Source organism: Brachyistius frenatus, unplaced genomic scaffold (assembly GCF_029030835.1).
Source record: "Brachyistius frenatus isolate BFR_SWC_R1_liver_20210118 unplaced genomic scaffold, ASM2903083v1 Contig_430, whole genome shotgun sequence".
Classification (NCBI taxonomy): domain Eukaryota; kingdom Metazoa; phylum Chordata; class Actinopteri; family Embiotocidae; genus Brachyistius; species Brachyistius frenatus.
The window spans coordinates 74,657-89,562 of record NW_027211029.1 but is presented as its reverse complement, the minus strand read 5'-3'; the positions used below and the strand labels follow the sequence as shown (position 1 = coordinate 89,562).

The following is a 14,906-nucleotide window of genomic DNA, read 5'->3' as shown; positions in this document are numbered from 1 at the left end:
CTTCACTGGACCCTCTGCAATTTGCGTACCAGCCTCGTGTGGGAGTGGACGACACCATCATCTACCTGCTGCAACGAGCTCAGTCTCACCTTGATGGAACCGGTGACTCTGATAGAATCACTTTCTTTGATTTCTCCAGTGCATTCAACACCATCCAACCACTGCTGCTGAGTGAGAAGCTGCAGGTGGTGGGGGTGGACACGTCCACCGTCTCCTGGATCACTGACTACCTGACAGGCAGACCACAGTTTTGTCTCTCATGACACCTCCTCCTGAAACTCCCTTTCCCCTCCTGAGACTGCGTATCGATAAGGTGAAATTCGACACCCAATCCTGGTCCATCCTCTTTACCTTAAAAGAGAGAGACTCAAGCTGATGATTCAGATTCGGTTAAATTTCTTCAAGATTCACTAAGATTCACCAAGATTTGTTTTTCATCAAAGATTCTATTTATTCTCTGAAAGATTCATTTTAAATTCAACTAAGAGTCACTTTGAGATTCGCTTTAGTTTCAGTTATTTTTTAGTTTCATTAAGTTTTGATTCAGTCATTTTTATATCTACCTTTTTGTTCAACTTTAGCACACATGATAATGAAAGTCTCAGAGTATGATCAGCAACTCCTCTGAACAAGTACTCAATTCAACCCTTTTGGACGAGCCTCACTGCCAGTAACTTTGTCATCGCTCCAGGCCAGGCCAGTCCTCAGCGTTACTCAGAGTTACAGAGACGTTTTCCGCCTGACCAACTCCACGGGACCCAAGGCCAGCTTTCGCCAGACCAACCGACAAAGGAAGCTGAGAACGGGAGAAAACCCTGCTCCTCGACTTCCCGATACCGGATCTCTGAGCACCACCACCTGGACCTATTCCGGCCCGTGTTCCAGGATCGTCACACAGTAAGCCGGTTCATTTCTTCAGGGTGGCAAATTCAAATTTAGCGTCAGGCTTAAATTTCATTTCTTCAGTTCCTTCTCTTTTAGGCGTTAACAAGTCCCTCTTTCACTTCACCATCAGTAATCAGAAGTAATTGTGTATTCTCATTCATATAAACACATTTGTCATTTAGTCCTTTCTTGTGAGAAGTTATACAATAAATCCTTTAATTAGACCCAACTGTGTCAAGGTTTCTTTCTGAATATACCAAAGAATTTGAGTTCCGATACGAGAATTCATAAATTATTATAAATCAGATTATGATTGACTGATTTCATATTAACGTTGAATTAATAATTCGTCCAATATTGGACTGGTGCCCCTTCTAATAACGAGAGCAAAAATCTAATCCTCATGAATTAAATTGGCATCACGGTACATGTGTGTCATGTTGTGTATGTTGTCTGTCATGTGTGTTTTGCATCATATTGTGTGTGTTGTGTCATGTGTGTCATGTTGTGTATGTTTTGCATCATGCTTTGTGTTGTGTGTCATGTGTATTATGTGTCATGTGTGTCGTGTGTGTTTTGTATCATATTGTGTATGTTGTCTGTCATGTTGTGTGTTTTGCATCATGTTGTCTGTGTTGTGTGCCATGTTGTGTGTTGTGTCATGTGTGTTTTGCATCGTGTCTGTGTTGTGTGCTATGTGTCATGTTGTGTTATTTTTGCATTATGTTGTATGTTGTGTCGTGTGTCATGTTGTGTGTTTTGCATCATGCTTTGTGTGTTGTGTCATGTTGTGTGTGTTATGAGTCATGTGTGTCATGTGTTATTTTTGCATCATGTTGTGTGTTGTGTGTCATGTTGTGCCTCATTAACAGCCTGTTAAAAGTGAAGGTTTAACTGTAAATCTACAGTTTAAATAACTTATTTAAATATGACGTTATTATGATGTCACACATTGACAGACGTTTCCTCTGACTAGTGTGGGGACCGCGGACCAGATGTTTTAAAGCCTGTTAAATATCCGCAGGTTCTCCGGCTCACCGGTGACACGTGACTCAGTGAGCGCGAGCTAATCGGAGGTAAACTCAACAGCCTCGAGGAGGAGAGGAGCAGCTCCTCCTCCTTATCATTCAGCTGATCCTTTGTCCGCCGGGGGCACGCGACATGGCGCCTCACCGGTATTCCCCGACCCGCTCCTCCGCTGTCCAGAGCGAGATCGCAGCCGCAGCCGCCCCGCCGGGTCCATACTACGGTGAGTCGATTGCCTCATGACAGTTTTGTTTAGTCGTTTGACGAAGCCACCAGGTGGACGTCATCACCTGAGTCACGTGATTCAACAGAAGCACCCTCCGTCTCAGGTCATTTAAAGGGTGTTGGTTTTATTATGTCTCTTATAGTAACACCTGTTTCCCTCCAGACTACTATCGTGTGTGTGTGTGTGTGTGTGTGTGTGTGTGTGTGTGTGTGTGTGTGTGTGTGTGTGTGTGTGTGTGTGTGTGTGTGTGATGAAGATGTCCTTACACGTTGAACATCTCTGCTGCCATAGTAAACAGTGATGTCAGAGGGATGTAAACAGTAAACAGTGATGTCAGAGGGTTGTAAACAGTAAACAGTGATGTCAGAGGGTGTAAACAGTGATGTCAGAGGGTTGTAAACAGTGATGTCAGAGGGATGTAAACAGTAAACAGTGATGTCAGAGGGTGTAAACAGTGATGTCAGAGGGTTGTAAACAGTAAATAGTGATGTCAGAGGGATGTAAACAGTAAACAGTGATGTCAGAGGGATGTAAACAGTAAACAGTGATGTCAGAGGGTTGTAAACTGTAAACGGTGATGTCAGGGATGTAAACAGTGATGTCAGAGGTCTGTAAACAGTGATGTCAAAGGGATGTAAACAGTAAACAGTGATGTCAGATGGTTGTAAACTGTAAATAGTGATGTCAGGGATGTAAATAGTAAACAGTGATGTCAGAGGGATGTAAACAGTAAACAGTGATGTCAGAGGGTTGTAAACTGTAAACGGTGATGTCAGGGATGTAAACAGTGATGTCAGAGGTCTGTAAACAGTGATGTCAAAGGGATGTAAACAGTAAACAGTGATGTCAGATGGTTGTAAACTGTAAATAGTGATGTCAGGGATGTAAATAGTAAACAGTGATGTCAGAGGGATGTAAACAGTAAACAGTGATGTAAGAGGGTGTAAACAGTAAACAGTGATGTCAGAGGGTTGTAAACTGTAAACAGTGATGTCAGAGGGCTGTAAACAGTGATGTCAGGGCTGTAAACAGGAAACAGTGATGTCAGAGAGCTGGACTACGAAGCAGGTTCAACAGATCCAGACTTTCTTTATCTGAGCTGATCAACAAAGATGAAATTGTCCATCAGAGATCATCGGTACTACGACTGCTATCATCTTTCTCTGTGAACTCTTTCTATGTTAGACTCCGGGCACATTTACATAAAAGAGTAGTTTGTATTATCTGACCAATCACAGACATGGACAAGATGACTGACAGCAGAGACACATTTTAAAATTGAGCAGCAAATTATTATTTTAATAAACTTAATGAAGTTAAACACATAATCCAAATGAAAGCAGCTGAATGATGAAGGATCTGAAAAATAATATCAGACTGTGTGAATGTAGCCCAAGTTTAAAGACTGATAATTCAATTCAATTCAATTCAACTTTATTTATATCGCGCCAAATCACAACATAGGTTATTTCATGGCACTTCAAAGGGAAGAAACACTCCCTTTAACAGGAAGAAACCTCCGACAGAACTAGGATCAGAGGTGGGAGGAGCATCTGTTAACAGAACCAGGATCAGAGGTGGGAGGAGCATCCGCCTCGACCTGTTGGGGTGAAAGGAGAGCAGAGAGAGAAAAGGACAGCATAGAGATACAAGAGAAGAACTGTTGGTGGAGACGACAAGTGCAGAGCAGAGACATGCAGCTCCATGACGGGACATCTGGAAAAGAAAGAACAGAAACTATATGAGCGAAGGAACTGAATGGAGACAACAGATAATAAGAAGAAACTATGGGAGAGAAAAAGATGGTGAGGTATGAGTCAGTTAAAGAGTAGGAGGAAAGAAAAGAAGCTCAGCATGTAACGAGGTCCTCCAGCAGCCTCGGCCTATAACAGCATAACTAAGGGTTGGTTCAGGTCTACCTGAGCCAGCCCTAACTATAGGCTTTATCAAGAAGGAACGTTTTGAGTCTAATCTTAAAGCTAGAGAGGGTTTCTGCCCCTCCAACACAAACTGGGAGCTGGTTCCACAGGGGAGGAGCCTGAAAACTGAAGCTCCGCCTCCCATTCTACTTCTGGAAACTCTAGGAACCACAAGTAGACCAGCGTACTGAGAGAGAAGTGCTCTGCTAGGATTATATGGTTCTATAAGATCTCTAAGATATGATGGAGCCTGGTCATGTAGAGCTTTGTAAGTCATCAAGAGAATTTTAAACTCTATTCTTGATTTCACAGGAAGCCAGTGAAGAGAAGATAAAACTGGAGAAATATGATCTCTCTTGATAAATCCTGTCAGTACTCTTGCTGCAGCATTTTGGATCAGCTGCAAGGTTTTTAATGAGTAATTTGGACATCCTAACAACAAGGAATTACAATAATCTAGTCTAGAAGTAACAAACGCATGAATGAGTTTTTCTGCGTCACGCTGAGGAAGGATTTTCCTGATTTTATTAATATTACGTAGATGAAAGAAGGCAGTTCTGGAGATTTGCTTTATATGGTGTCTAAAGGACAAATCCTCATCAAAGATAACTCCAAGGCTCCTCACAGTTTTGCTGGAGGCCAAGACAACATCATCTAGAGTAACTAAGTGATGACAGAAATAGTTTCTGAGGTGTTTAGGACCAAGTACAATAACTTCTGTTTTGTCTGAATTTATAAGCAGGAAGTTTTTGGTCATCCAGGCCTTTATGTCTTTTAGACAGGCTTCAAGTTTTACTAACTGATTAGTTTCATCTGGTTTTATAGAAAGATACAGCTGAGTGTCATCTGCATAACAATGGAAGTTGATGCAGTGCTTCCTGATGACATCTCCAAATGGAAGCATGTACAAAGTAAAAAGTATTGGGCCTAACACTGAGCCTTGTGGAACTCCATAACTAACTCTTGTTTGTCTGGAAGACTCATTGTTGACATGGACAAACTGGAATCTATCTGATAAGTAGGATTTGAACCAGTCTAATGCAGTTCCTTTAATCCTCGTAACGTCTTCTAATCTCTGTAATAAGATCGTATGATCAATCGTATCAAAAGCAGCACTGAGGTCCAGAAGAACAAGTACAGAGACGAGTCCATTATCTGAGGCTAATAAAAGGTCGTTAGTAACTTTCACCAGAGCTGTTTCTGTGCTATGATGAACTCTAAAGACTGAACATCTTCAAACAGATCATTCCTTTGGAAATTATCACAAAGTTGATTTGAAACAACTTTTTCAAGGATTTTAGAAATAAACGTCAGGTTGTAAATTGGTCTGTAGTTTCCTAAAACAGCTGATCAAGAGTCGGCTTTTTAAGTAAAGGTTTAATTACAGCCACTTTAAAAGCCTGCGGTACATAGCCGGTTACAATAGATAGGTTGATCTGATCTAATATGGAAGTATTAATTAAAGGGAAGACTTCCTTAAAAAGTTTAGTTGGGATGAGATCTAACAGACAGCTGGAGGATCCAGATGAAGAAATAATTCTAGTTAACTCAGAGAGCTCAACAGGAGAGAAATGTTCCAAGTTTACATCTGGTCCTACAATTGCTTTCAGGGCTGCTGTTGCTTAGCAACACATCAGTGATGGTGTCAGGAAGGGTCGGCCCGATTCTCTCCCTGATAGTAAGAATTTTATTAGTGAAGAAGTTAATGAAGTCATTACTGCTGAGAGCTGAAGGAATAGAGGACTCAACAGAACTGGGACTCTTTGTCAGCCTGCTACAGTGATGAAAAGAAACCTGGGGTTGTTCTTGTTGTCCTCTATTAATGATGAATAATATAAAGTTCTGGCCTTACGAAGAGCTTTCTTATATAATATTAGACTCTCCTTCCAGACAGGTGAAATTCTTCTAAATTAGTGGAACTCCATTTCCTTTCCATCTTTCTAGTCGCTGCCTAGCAGAGCGTAGTTCTGAGTTGTACCACGGAGACAACTTCCTCTGGTTCATGACTCTCTTCTTCAGAGGGGCGACATCATCTAGAGTTGGAGCAGAGATACTGCAGTGTTTTCTACCAGATGATCCACTTGTGTGGGACTAAGATCAACGTAGATGTCTTCCACTGCTTTAACACACGGCATTGAAGAGGATAAACATGTAACTGCTTCCTTAAACTTGGCCACGGCATCATCTGACAGACATCTACTGTAGTGGGATTTATTCCCACATGCTGTGTCGTCCATTAATGTAACTTCAGATGTTAATAAGAAGTGGTCCGACAAAACAGGGTTTTGAGGAAATACTATTACATTTTCAGTTTCCATCCCATACGACAGAACCAGATGGAGGGTGTGGTTACCACGGTGACGGGTTTATTTACATTGATAAAAGCCTATAGAATCTAATAATGAGCTGAAAGTAGAACTGAGGCTGTCGTTGTCCACGTCAACATGAATGTTAAAGTCTCCCACTATCATCACTTTATCTGAACTCAGCACTAAATCTGATCAAAAGTCAGAATTCAGTTAGAAACTCTGAATAAGGACCAGGTGGGAGATAAACAACAACAATACAATCCGTTTCTCTGCTTTCCAGTTTGGGTGAGAGACTAAGAGTCAGACTCTCAAATGATTTATAACTAAGTTTAGGCTTTGGATTAATTGATAAACATGAGTGGAAGATTGCTGCCACTCCTCCTCCTCCTCCTCCTCCTGAATCTCTAGGAATATGATAATTAATATGACTGGGAGGAGTTGCTTCATTAATCCTAACATATTCTTCCTGTTGCAGCCAGGTCTCTGTGAGACAGAGTAAATCAATCTGATGATCAGTTATCAAGTCATTTACTAACAGAGATTTAGACCAGAGAGATCTCATATTTAATAGTCCGCTTTTAATTCAGATTTTTTTTTGATCCATTAATTTGGTAGGATCACCATGACGACCACAGGATGATAGAACTAATTATATGAAGATATTTTATGAAATCAATTTATTATTGGATGTATTTTCATGAACGTTTTAGTCTCATCATTTCACCTGCAGCCCCGGAGGAGTCCAACGGACCGAGGAGCAAACAATAAATAAATATAAAATCATAATTCAAAGCGAGAAGAAGGTTTACTGTCAGATCTTATGAATATAAGTGCAGTGATTTAGTTCATCAGTCAGTCTGTTGTAGGATGATATCAGTGAAAACACAATGATAATAATCTGTACCTCATAAAATCCACCGGGAAAAGACGGTTTCTGAATACTCTGACCCCCCCCCCCCCACACACACACACACACACACACACACACACACACACACACACACACACACACACACACACACACACACACACACACACACACACACACACACACCCGAGCAGAGGAATGTCTCACTTTTTCACTCCTCAGAGGACTGTCTCACTCCACAGAGGACTGTCTCGCTGCCTCACTCCTCAGAGGACTGTCTCACTGACTCACTGTCTCACTGCCTCACTCCTCAGAAGACTTTCTCACTGACTCACTGTCTCACTGTCTCAGTCCACAGAGGACTGTCTCACTCTCTCAATCCTCAGAGGACTGTCTCACTCCTCAGAGGACTGCCTCACTCCATAGAGGACAGTCTCACTGCCACACTCCTCAGAGGATTTCCTCACTGTGTCACTCCACAGAGGACTGTTTCACTCAACAGAGCACTGTCTCACTCCTGTGAGGATTGTCTCACTCCTGAGAGGACTGCTTCACTGCCTCACTCCCAAGAATGCCGTCTCATTATCTCACTCCTCAGAGGACTGCCTCACTGTCTCACTCCACAGAGGACTGCCTCACTGTCTCACTCAATAGAGAACTGTCTCACTCACAGGGCTGCCTCACTGTCTCACTCCTCAGAGGAGAGTCTCACTGCTCAAAGGAATGTCTCCATCCTCAGAGGACTGTCGAACTGTCTCACTCCTCAGAGGACTCTCTCAATCATCAGAGGAACATCTCACTGTCTCACTCCTCAGAGGACCGTCTCACCGTCTCACTCCTCAGAAGACTGTCTCACTCCACAGAGGACTGTCTCACTCCTCAGAGGACTGTGTCACTCCACAAAGGACAGTCTCACTGTCTCACTCCTCAGAGGAGTGGCTCACTGCTCAGAGGACTGTCTCCATCCTCAGCGGACTGTCACTCCTCAGAGGACTATCTCGCTGTCTCACTCCACACAGAACTGCCTCACCCCACAAGGACTGTCTCACTCTCTCAATTGTCAGAGGACTGTCTCATTGTCTCACTCCTCAGAGGACCGTCTCACTGTCACACTCCTCAGAGGATTACCTCACTGCCTCACCCCATAGAGGACTGTCTCACTGTTTCACTCCTTAGAGGACTGTCTTGCTGTATCACTCTACAGAGAACGGTCTCAATCCTAAGAGGACTGTCTCACTCTTATGAGGATTGTCTCACTCCACAGGGTACTGTCTCACGCCACAGAGGACTGTCTCTCTGTCTCACTCCTCAGAGGACTCAGAAAACTGTCTCACTCCATAGAGGACTGTCTCACTCCTCAGAGAACTGTCTCAATCCTCAGAGAACTGTCTCAATCCTCAGAGGACTGTCTCACTCCACAGAGGACTGTCTCACTCCACAGAGGACTGTCTCATTCCACAGAGGACTGCCACACTGTCTCACTCCTCAAAGGACTGTCTCACTGTCTCCCTCCAAAGAGGACTGTCTCACTTTCTCACTGTCTCCCTCCTAAGAGGACTGTCTCCCTCTTCAGAGGACTGTCTCAATCTGCGCACTGAGCTCCACTGTGTCTTGTCTAATGGTAATGTCATTTTTTCAGAGATCTGATTGGTCAGTAGGTGGTACTTTCTTACGTTTTGATCCGATATCTCCAACTTAACCTGCTCCGGACCAGGTTAAGTTTGCGGCATCAGTTACCATGGTGATCTGGCCAGTGTTAAAGAGGGCCAGCTTGGTGACACTGACAACCCTTTAGTGTCAACAAACCTCACTCACCCTCTGATCTTTCTTCGTAGTTCACCCCTCTGGTGTGTAGTTTGAGACAAGTGCTAACTCAGCTGAGGTGGTGTGTGTTGAGCAGACTGAGGTTATTTGTGTAAGCATCAGGATGAAGATTAGCTGAGTATTACTGACACTAATGCCATCAGCTGAGGTCAGGTCTGTTCAGGACCTGTTGTCTGCTGGAGAAACTCTGAGGATAGCTTCTAATTCATTATACAGTCACAGATATTTATTCACAGACATTAACATTTTTTTAAATCTACCATATGTCCAGTCTTTAAGAACCATGTGATGTAACAACCAGCTACAGTGAGCAGCTGAACACTCTTTCATGATATGAATAACATAATATATATTTATATTCAGACTTTGTGTCCCGTGAAAACATTTATATTACTTTACTTGAATTTATTCAGATGTTAATGAGGAGGCACCCAGTCCTGACAGTCACACCATATGACTATTTTGATGTTTGAATGAAGGTTCATAAGATATACATCTTATTTATTTTATTGAAACAGGCAAGATGTCTTAATATAATGTCAGAGGAACAGCATGAAGATATTTATATTTAACAAATATCTGTTTGTACTGTTATTTGACACCCCGACAGGTAAAACTGCTCGTCACGTCACCCACCCTTCAATGTTCACATGGAGTCACGGTGGGATTTTATTTTCCTAACTATTGGTCATTTTTTTCTCACATATGAAGTTTTATGTTCCTCCCAATACTTTGTATTCTTATTTAAAACCACTGAGAGGTTCTCACCGTTTCTCAGTGTTTACTGTATAGTTCAGTTTTACACACTAACTGACACCTCAATGCAGAAAAACACCACAAAGGTCGACTGACTAAATGTCTGCCAACGTCTCACTAGTTCACAGGATTCTGTACTAACAGTAGTAGTTGATTGATATCTTGAACATAATCTGCTCTGGATCAGGTTAAGTTTTTAGGTTACCATGGTATTCTAGCCAGGTTAAAACATTGACAACCCTGGCTTTAGTCTCAACATACCTCACTAACTCAGGTGTTGTTGTGTTATCTTTGTGTGTTTGTTTTTAGAATTTCAGGACTGCGTTTATGTGTTTGTCTTTTGGATCTGCACCTCAGGACCACAAGATTTTTGAGAGTTTTTGTGTAATCTTTTTTGTTTTGCACTTCAGTTTCCACTGTACATGAGCCTCACTCATGGACATCTCAATATCCACAGAGGCTTAATGAGGCCCTTATGCACCTCGAAACATACACTGCATACAAAGATGATGACATGAAAACTCCCCAGAAATCAGCAAAAACATCTGAATGGCCCCCGTTAGCTGCTTGCAGTGTAGGTCATAAACTCCGCCCCCTCCATGTTAGCAGATGGGACATGGGCCAAACTAAAACGTCAACCTACGATTACACCTTGAATCATTTTTTCCGAAAGATAGTTTGTTTAACCGTGATCTTCTGACAAGTTGGGTTTTTTTGTTATTTGATGCTATGAAAAGGGCGGCGACATCATGATTGACAGCTGCTCTCTTAGTTCAGAGGGTTTGAGTTGGCCTTGAGGGGGAGTCCTCCGCTTCTTGAACACTGCTCCCCTCTGCATCTCAGTGTTTGTTGTAGTGATCCTAAAGATCACTGAAATTGAAATGTTGTATTGAAGTTTAACTGAATTTAAATTTATGTGGTCTTATTTTTAGAGTCTTCACTGCTTTATGAGAACCAATCTTTAATTATCCCATAAAAACAACAATGTGTGGTAACTGCATCAGTACTGTGTGTATGAGTGTGTGTCACAGTATCGACTACACAAGAAGCCTTCTGGGTTCCTTTTCTAAGTTCCATAATCAGCTGTACATTTTCAAGTGTTAAATGTCCAACATGATTAATACTTTTGAGGTTTTGAGGATACAGTAAGTGGAGTTTTATAAGCTCGTTTAGTGTTAAACTCATTTAATGAATTAATCAACTCTAATTAGTCTGAATGTATCTGTACTGAGACTCCAGATGAAACAACAGTAAAAGTGACACCCTGTAGTGCAGTGTGTGATTTCCTGGCTGTAACTCTGAGTACAGACAGCAGGTCTTATTACTCCAGCTGTTTGTGCACTGCACTGTGATTCCACCTCCTGCTGTGTCAGTTAAAAAAAGGCCTCTGCAACATGCTCCTGCATCACTTTGAATCTGAGTGACCATTTTAATAATAATAATAATAATAATAAACTTTATTTGTATAGCACTTTTCATACAAGAAATGCAGCTCAAAGTGCTTCACAGCAAGAAAATGACACGCAAACACATAAAAACACATATAAAAGAACATTTCAAAATATAGAAAAGAAATGACATGCACAAGAACAGATAAAGGCACAGTAGTTCAAGAGCAAGAGAGATTCAAGAGTAGCCAGTTAAAGGCTCAAGTAAAGCGATATGTTTTTATCTTTCTTTCAAAAGTATGAACTGAGCAGCTTCCTGATATCTAACAGATAGTTTGGTCCACAGCTTTGGATTGTCGCTGATAGAAGCTTCTGAACCTCCAATAAACCAGCAGCAGATGATCTCAGTGTTCCTGAAGGCTCATAGTTCACCAGACAGTTAGAGATGGAACTCGGTCTGAGACCATTAAGAGCTTCGTATGTGAGGAGGCGGAGTTTAACAACTGACTTCCTGTGTGTTACAGGCAGCCAGTGCAGAGCAGCCAGAACTGGACTGATGTTCTCTTGGTTCTGGTTGATAATCCAGCTGCAGAGTTTTAGATGAGCTGAAGTCTCTGTTATTTTCTTTGGTCGGCCAGTAAAAAGTTCATCACAGTCGTCCAGTCGGCGAGAAATGAAGGCATCAATCAACCTTTCAGCATCTGTCCGATTTATAAACAGCCACACCTTATTTGTGTTTCTTGGATGTAAAAAATAAGTTTTGGTCACCTTGTTAATGTGGGCCTTGAAACTTAGACCTGAGTCTAAGATTAGACCCAGACTAGTTACCTCTGATCGTACCCAGGGAGTTAGTTGCCCCAGATCTTTTTCTATAATTTCTCTTTTGGTTTTTGGGGCCGACGAGCAGCATTTCTGTTTCATCCTCCTTTAATTTTAGGAAATTATTGCTCATCCATTTATTTATTGCTAAATAACATTCAGTGATAGAACACATAGCTGCACCATCATGCCTATAGGTAGTCAATGGGTTGACATCCAGGTTGGGTTTCTTTAGTAACAGTTTTACAACAGCGGTTTTGAAGGCATTGGGGAAAATGCCTGTTTGAAGAGATGTGTTTATAATTTGGAGGACATGACTTGAAATGCTGTTGAATACCTGTTAAAAAACGCTGTTGGTATCGGGTCAATACAGGAAGGGAAGGAGTTACACCCAGAGACAGTCTTAAAAAGCTCAGTTCATATGATGGAGGTGAATGTTTCCATGTGTTATGAGGTGTGGCTGGACTGGACCCAAACGCAGACAGACTCAAGTTCAGGTACAGAAACAGTTTATTGACTGGTGTCCAGGAGCCCAATGTCTCTTCTCCGCTCTATCTCCTCTTCCCAAGTCGGGAGGGGAACTCCACCGAACTCACGCCAAGCGGCGGGGCCAGCTTGTGAGACCACACACTCATCTCCGGTCCGGGCGGGATCAGGTGGGGCCGTAGACACGGCAGGCGGGCAGACAGGCACCAGGAGTCCTAACGAGGACTAGGAGCAGGTTCACTGTGCGGTCTCCCGAGGTCTGACACAGGAGCAGCAGACTGGAGCAACTTGTGTGGTTTCTCGAGGTCCAACACAAGAAGGCAGCAGACTTGATCACTTGCGTGGTTTCCCGAGGTCCAACACAGGGTAGCAGGCAGGATGGAGGTAGTCCACAGCAAGTCGTCAGCACAGAACGGAACGGAACAGGAACAGGACAGATGGCTGGTAGCACTGGCGACAGGTTACGGGTGAGTGGAGGTAGCTGATAGTATGGACCGACACCTCAGGACTGCAGGACCAGGGTTGATATAGTCTAGGGAGGTAATTAGTGGAACTGAAGAAACGGTGTGTGGTGATTAGTTGGATTGGTAGCAGCTGCTCAGACTGAGCCTGGACCAGAGCCTGGACCAGAGCCTGGAGTGATGTTGGCAGGAAGGGAAGTAAGTGTAAATACTGTTAACCACCGTTAAATACTGCTAATTACTGTTAAATACTGTTAACCACTGTTAAATAGTGTTAAATACCATTAACCACTGTTAAATACTTTTAGCCACCATTAAATACTGTTGATCGTCGTTAAATACTGTTCACCACCGTTAACCACTGTTAATCACTGTTAAATACTGTTAACCATCATTAAATAATGAGTAACGATGAACATCCCCCCGTTAACGGTGTACATCTCCCCGTTAATGGTGAACATCCCTCCGTTAACGGTGTACATCTCCCGGTTAATGGTGAACATCCCTCCGTTAATGGTGTACATCTCCCCGTTGGTTGATGCTGTAGCTGCCTGTGAGCTCCTGCACTCTGTTGTATCACAGCTGCAGACGTCACACCCACAGTCCCTCGTCCTCATCTCAGGAGACTTCAACCATGCTTCCCTGTCCTCCTCCTTCTGTCCTCCTCCCTGTCCTCCTCTCTCTCCACCTTCACTCAGTACATACAGTGCAACACCAGGAACAATACAACTTTGGAACTTCTCTATGCAAATACAAAGGATGCATACAGCTCTTCACCCTCCTCAATATGGAGATCCCCGGTCCTCTGGAGAACCTCCTCAGCTGGAGAGTGTCCCGGTCCTCTGGAGAACCTCCTCGCCTGGAGAAAGTCACGGTGCTCTGGAGAATCTCCTTTGCCTGGAGAGAGTCCCGGGGCTCTGGAAAACCTCCTCAACCTGGAGAGAGTCCCGGTCCTCTGGAGAACCTCATGCGTGGTTCCAGTTCTAAAGACTGAACACCCCAAGGAGCTAAATCAATTCAGACCAGTAGACTTAACCTCCCATCCGATGAAGACAAGGGAGAGGATCGTTCTCAGCTACCTCAGTCCCCTGGTGAACTCTTCACTGGACCCCCTGCAGTTTGCCTACAGAGCAGCGTTGGTGTGGGCGACGCTGTGATCTACCTGTTGCACAGATCCATCTCTCACCTGGAGAACACTGGCAGCACGGTGAGGGTCATGTTCTCTGATTTCTCCAGCGCATTCAACACCATTAAGTCATCACTGCTCGGGGGAGGTGGAGGGAGCTGGAGTGGATGGCCACTTGACTGCATGGACCATCGCCTACCTCACCAACAGACCATAGTATGTGAGGCTTCATGACTGTGTGTCTGATGTGGTGGTTTGCATGGCACCTCCCCCTTCCTGTTCTCCCTGTACACCTCCCCTTTCCTGTTCTCCCTGAACACCTCCCCCTTCCTGTTCTCCCTGAACACCTCCCCTTTCCTGTTCTCCCTGAACACCTCCCCTTTCCTGTTCTCCCTGAACACCTCCCCTTTCCTGTTCTCCCTGAACACCTCCCCCTTCCTGTTCTCCCTGTACACCTCAGACTTCAGGTACAACACTGACTTCTGCCACATCCAGAAGTTCTCTGATGATACAGCCATCGTTGGACGGGTATCGGAAGGGAACGATCTGGAGTCCAGGGAGGTCATCGCTGACTTCGTCCACTGATGTTGATCTGAATCAGCTCCGGATTAACGCCACCAAGACGAAGGAGGTGCTGAATGATTTCCGCAGATGTCCTCTTCAAGATGGACCAGAGTCGACTCCATCTGCTGAGAAGACTGAGGTCCTTCGGAGTCTGCAGGACTCTGCTGAGGACATTGTACGATTCTGTGGTGACGTCGGCCATCTTGTATGCAGCGGTCTGCTGGAGCTGTGCACACAGAGAGGGACAGG

General features: G+C 43.6%; 1 protein-coding gene across 1 annotated transcript in view; it reads left to right on the top strand.

Moving 5' to 3' along the window:
* The first annotated feature begins 2,020 nt into the window (after window positions 1–2,020).
* The window catches only part of LOC138637103 (choline transporter-like protein 5-A), a 38,634-nt gene continuing 25,748 nt past the window's right edge, over window positions 2,021–14,906 (top strand). Inside the window, exon 1 of the mRNA XM_069725582.1 lies at window positions 2,021–2,134. Coding sequence (XP_069581683.1) covers window positions 2,047–2,134 — 88 coding nt within the window. The 5' untranslated portion in view covers window positions 2,021–2,046. The remainder of the gene's footprint in view (window positions 2,135–14,906) is intronic.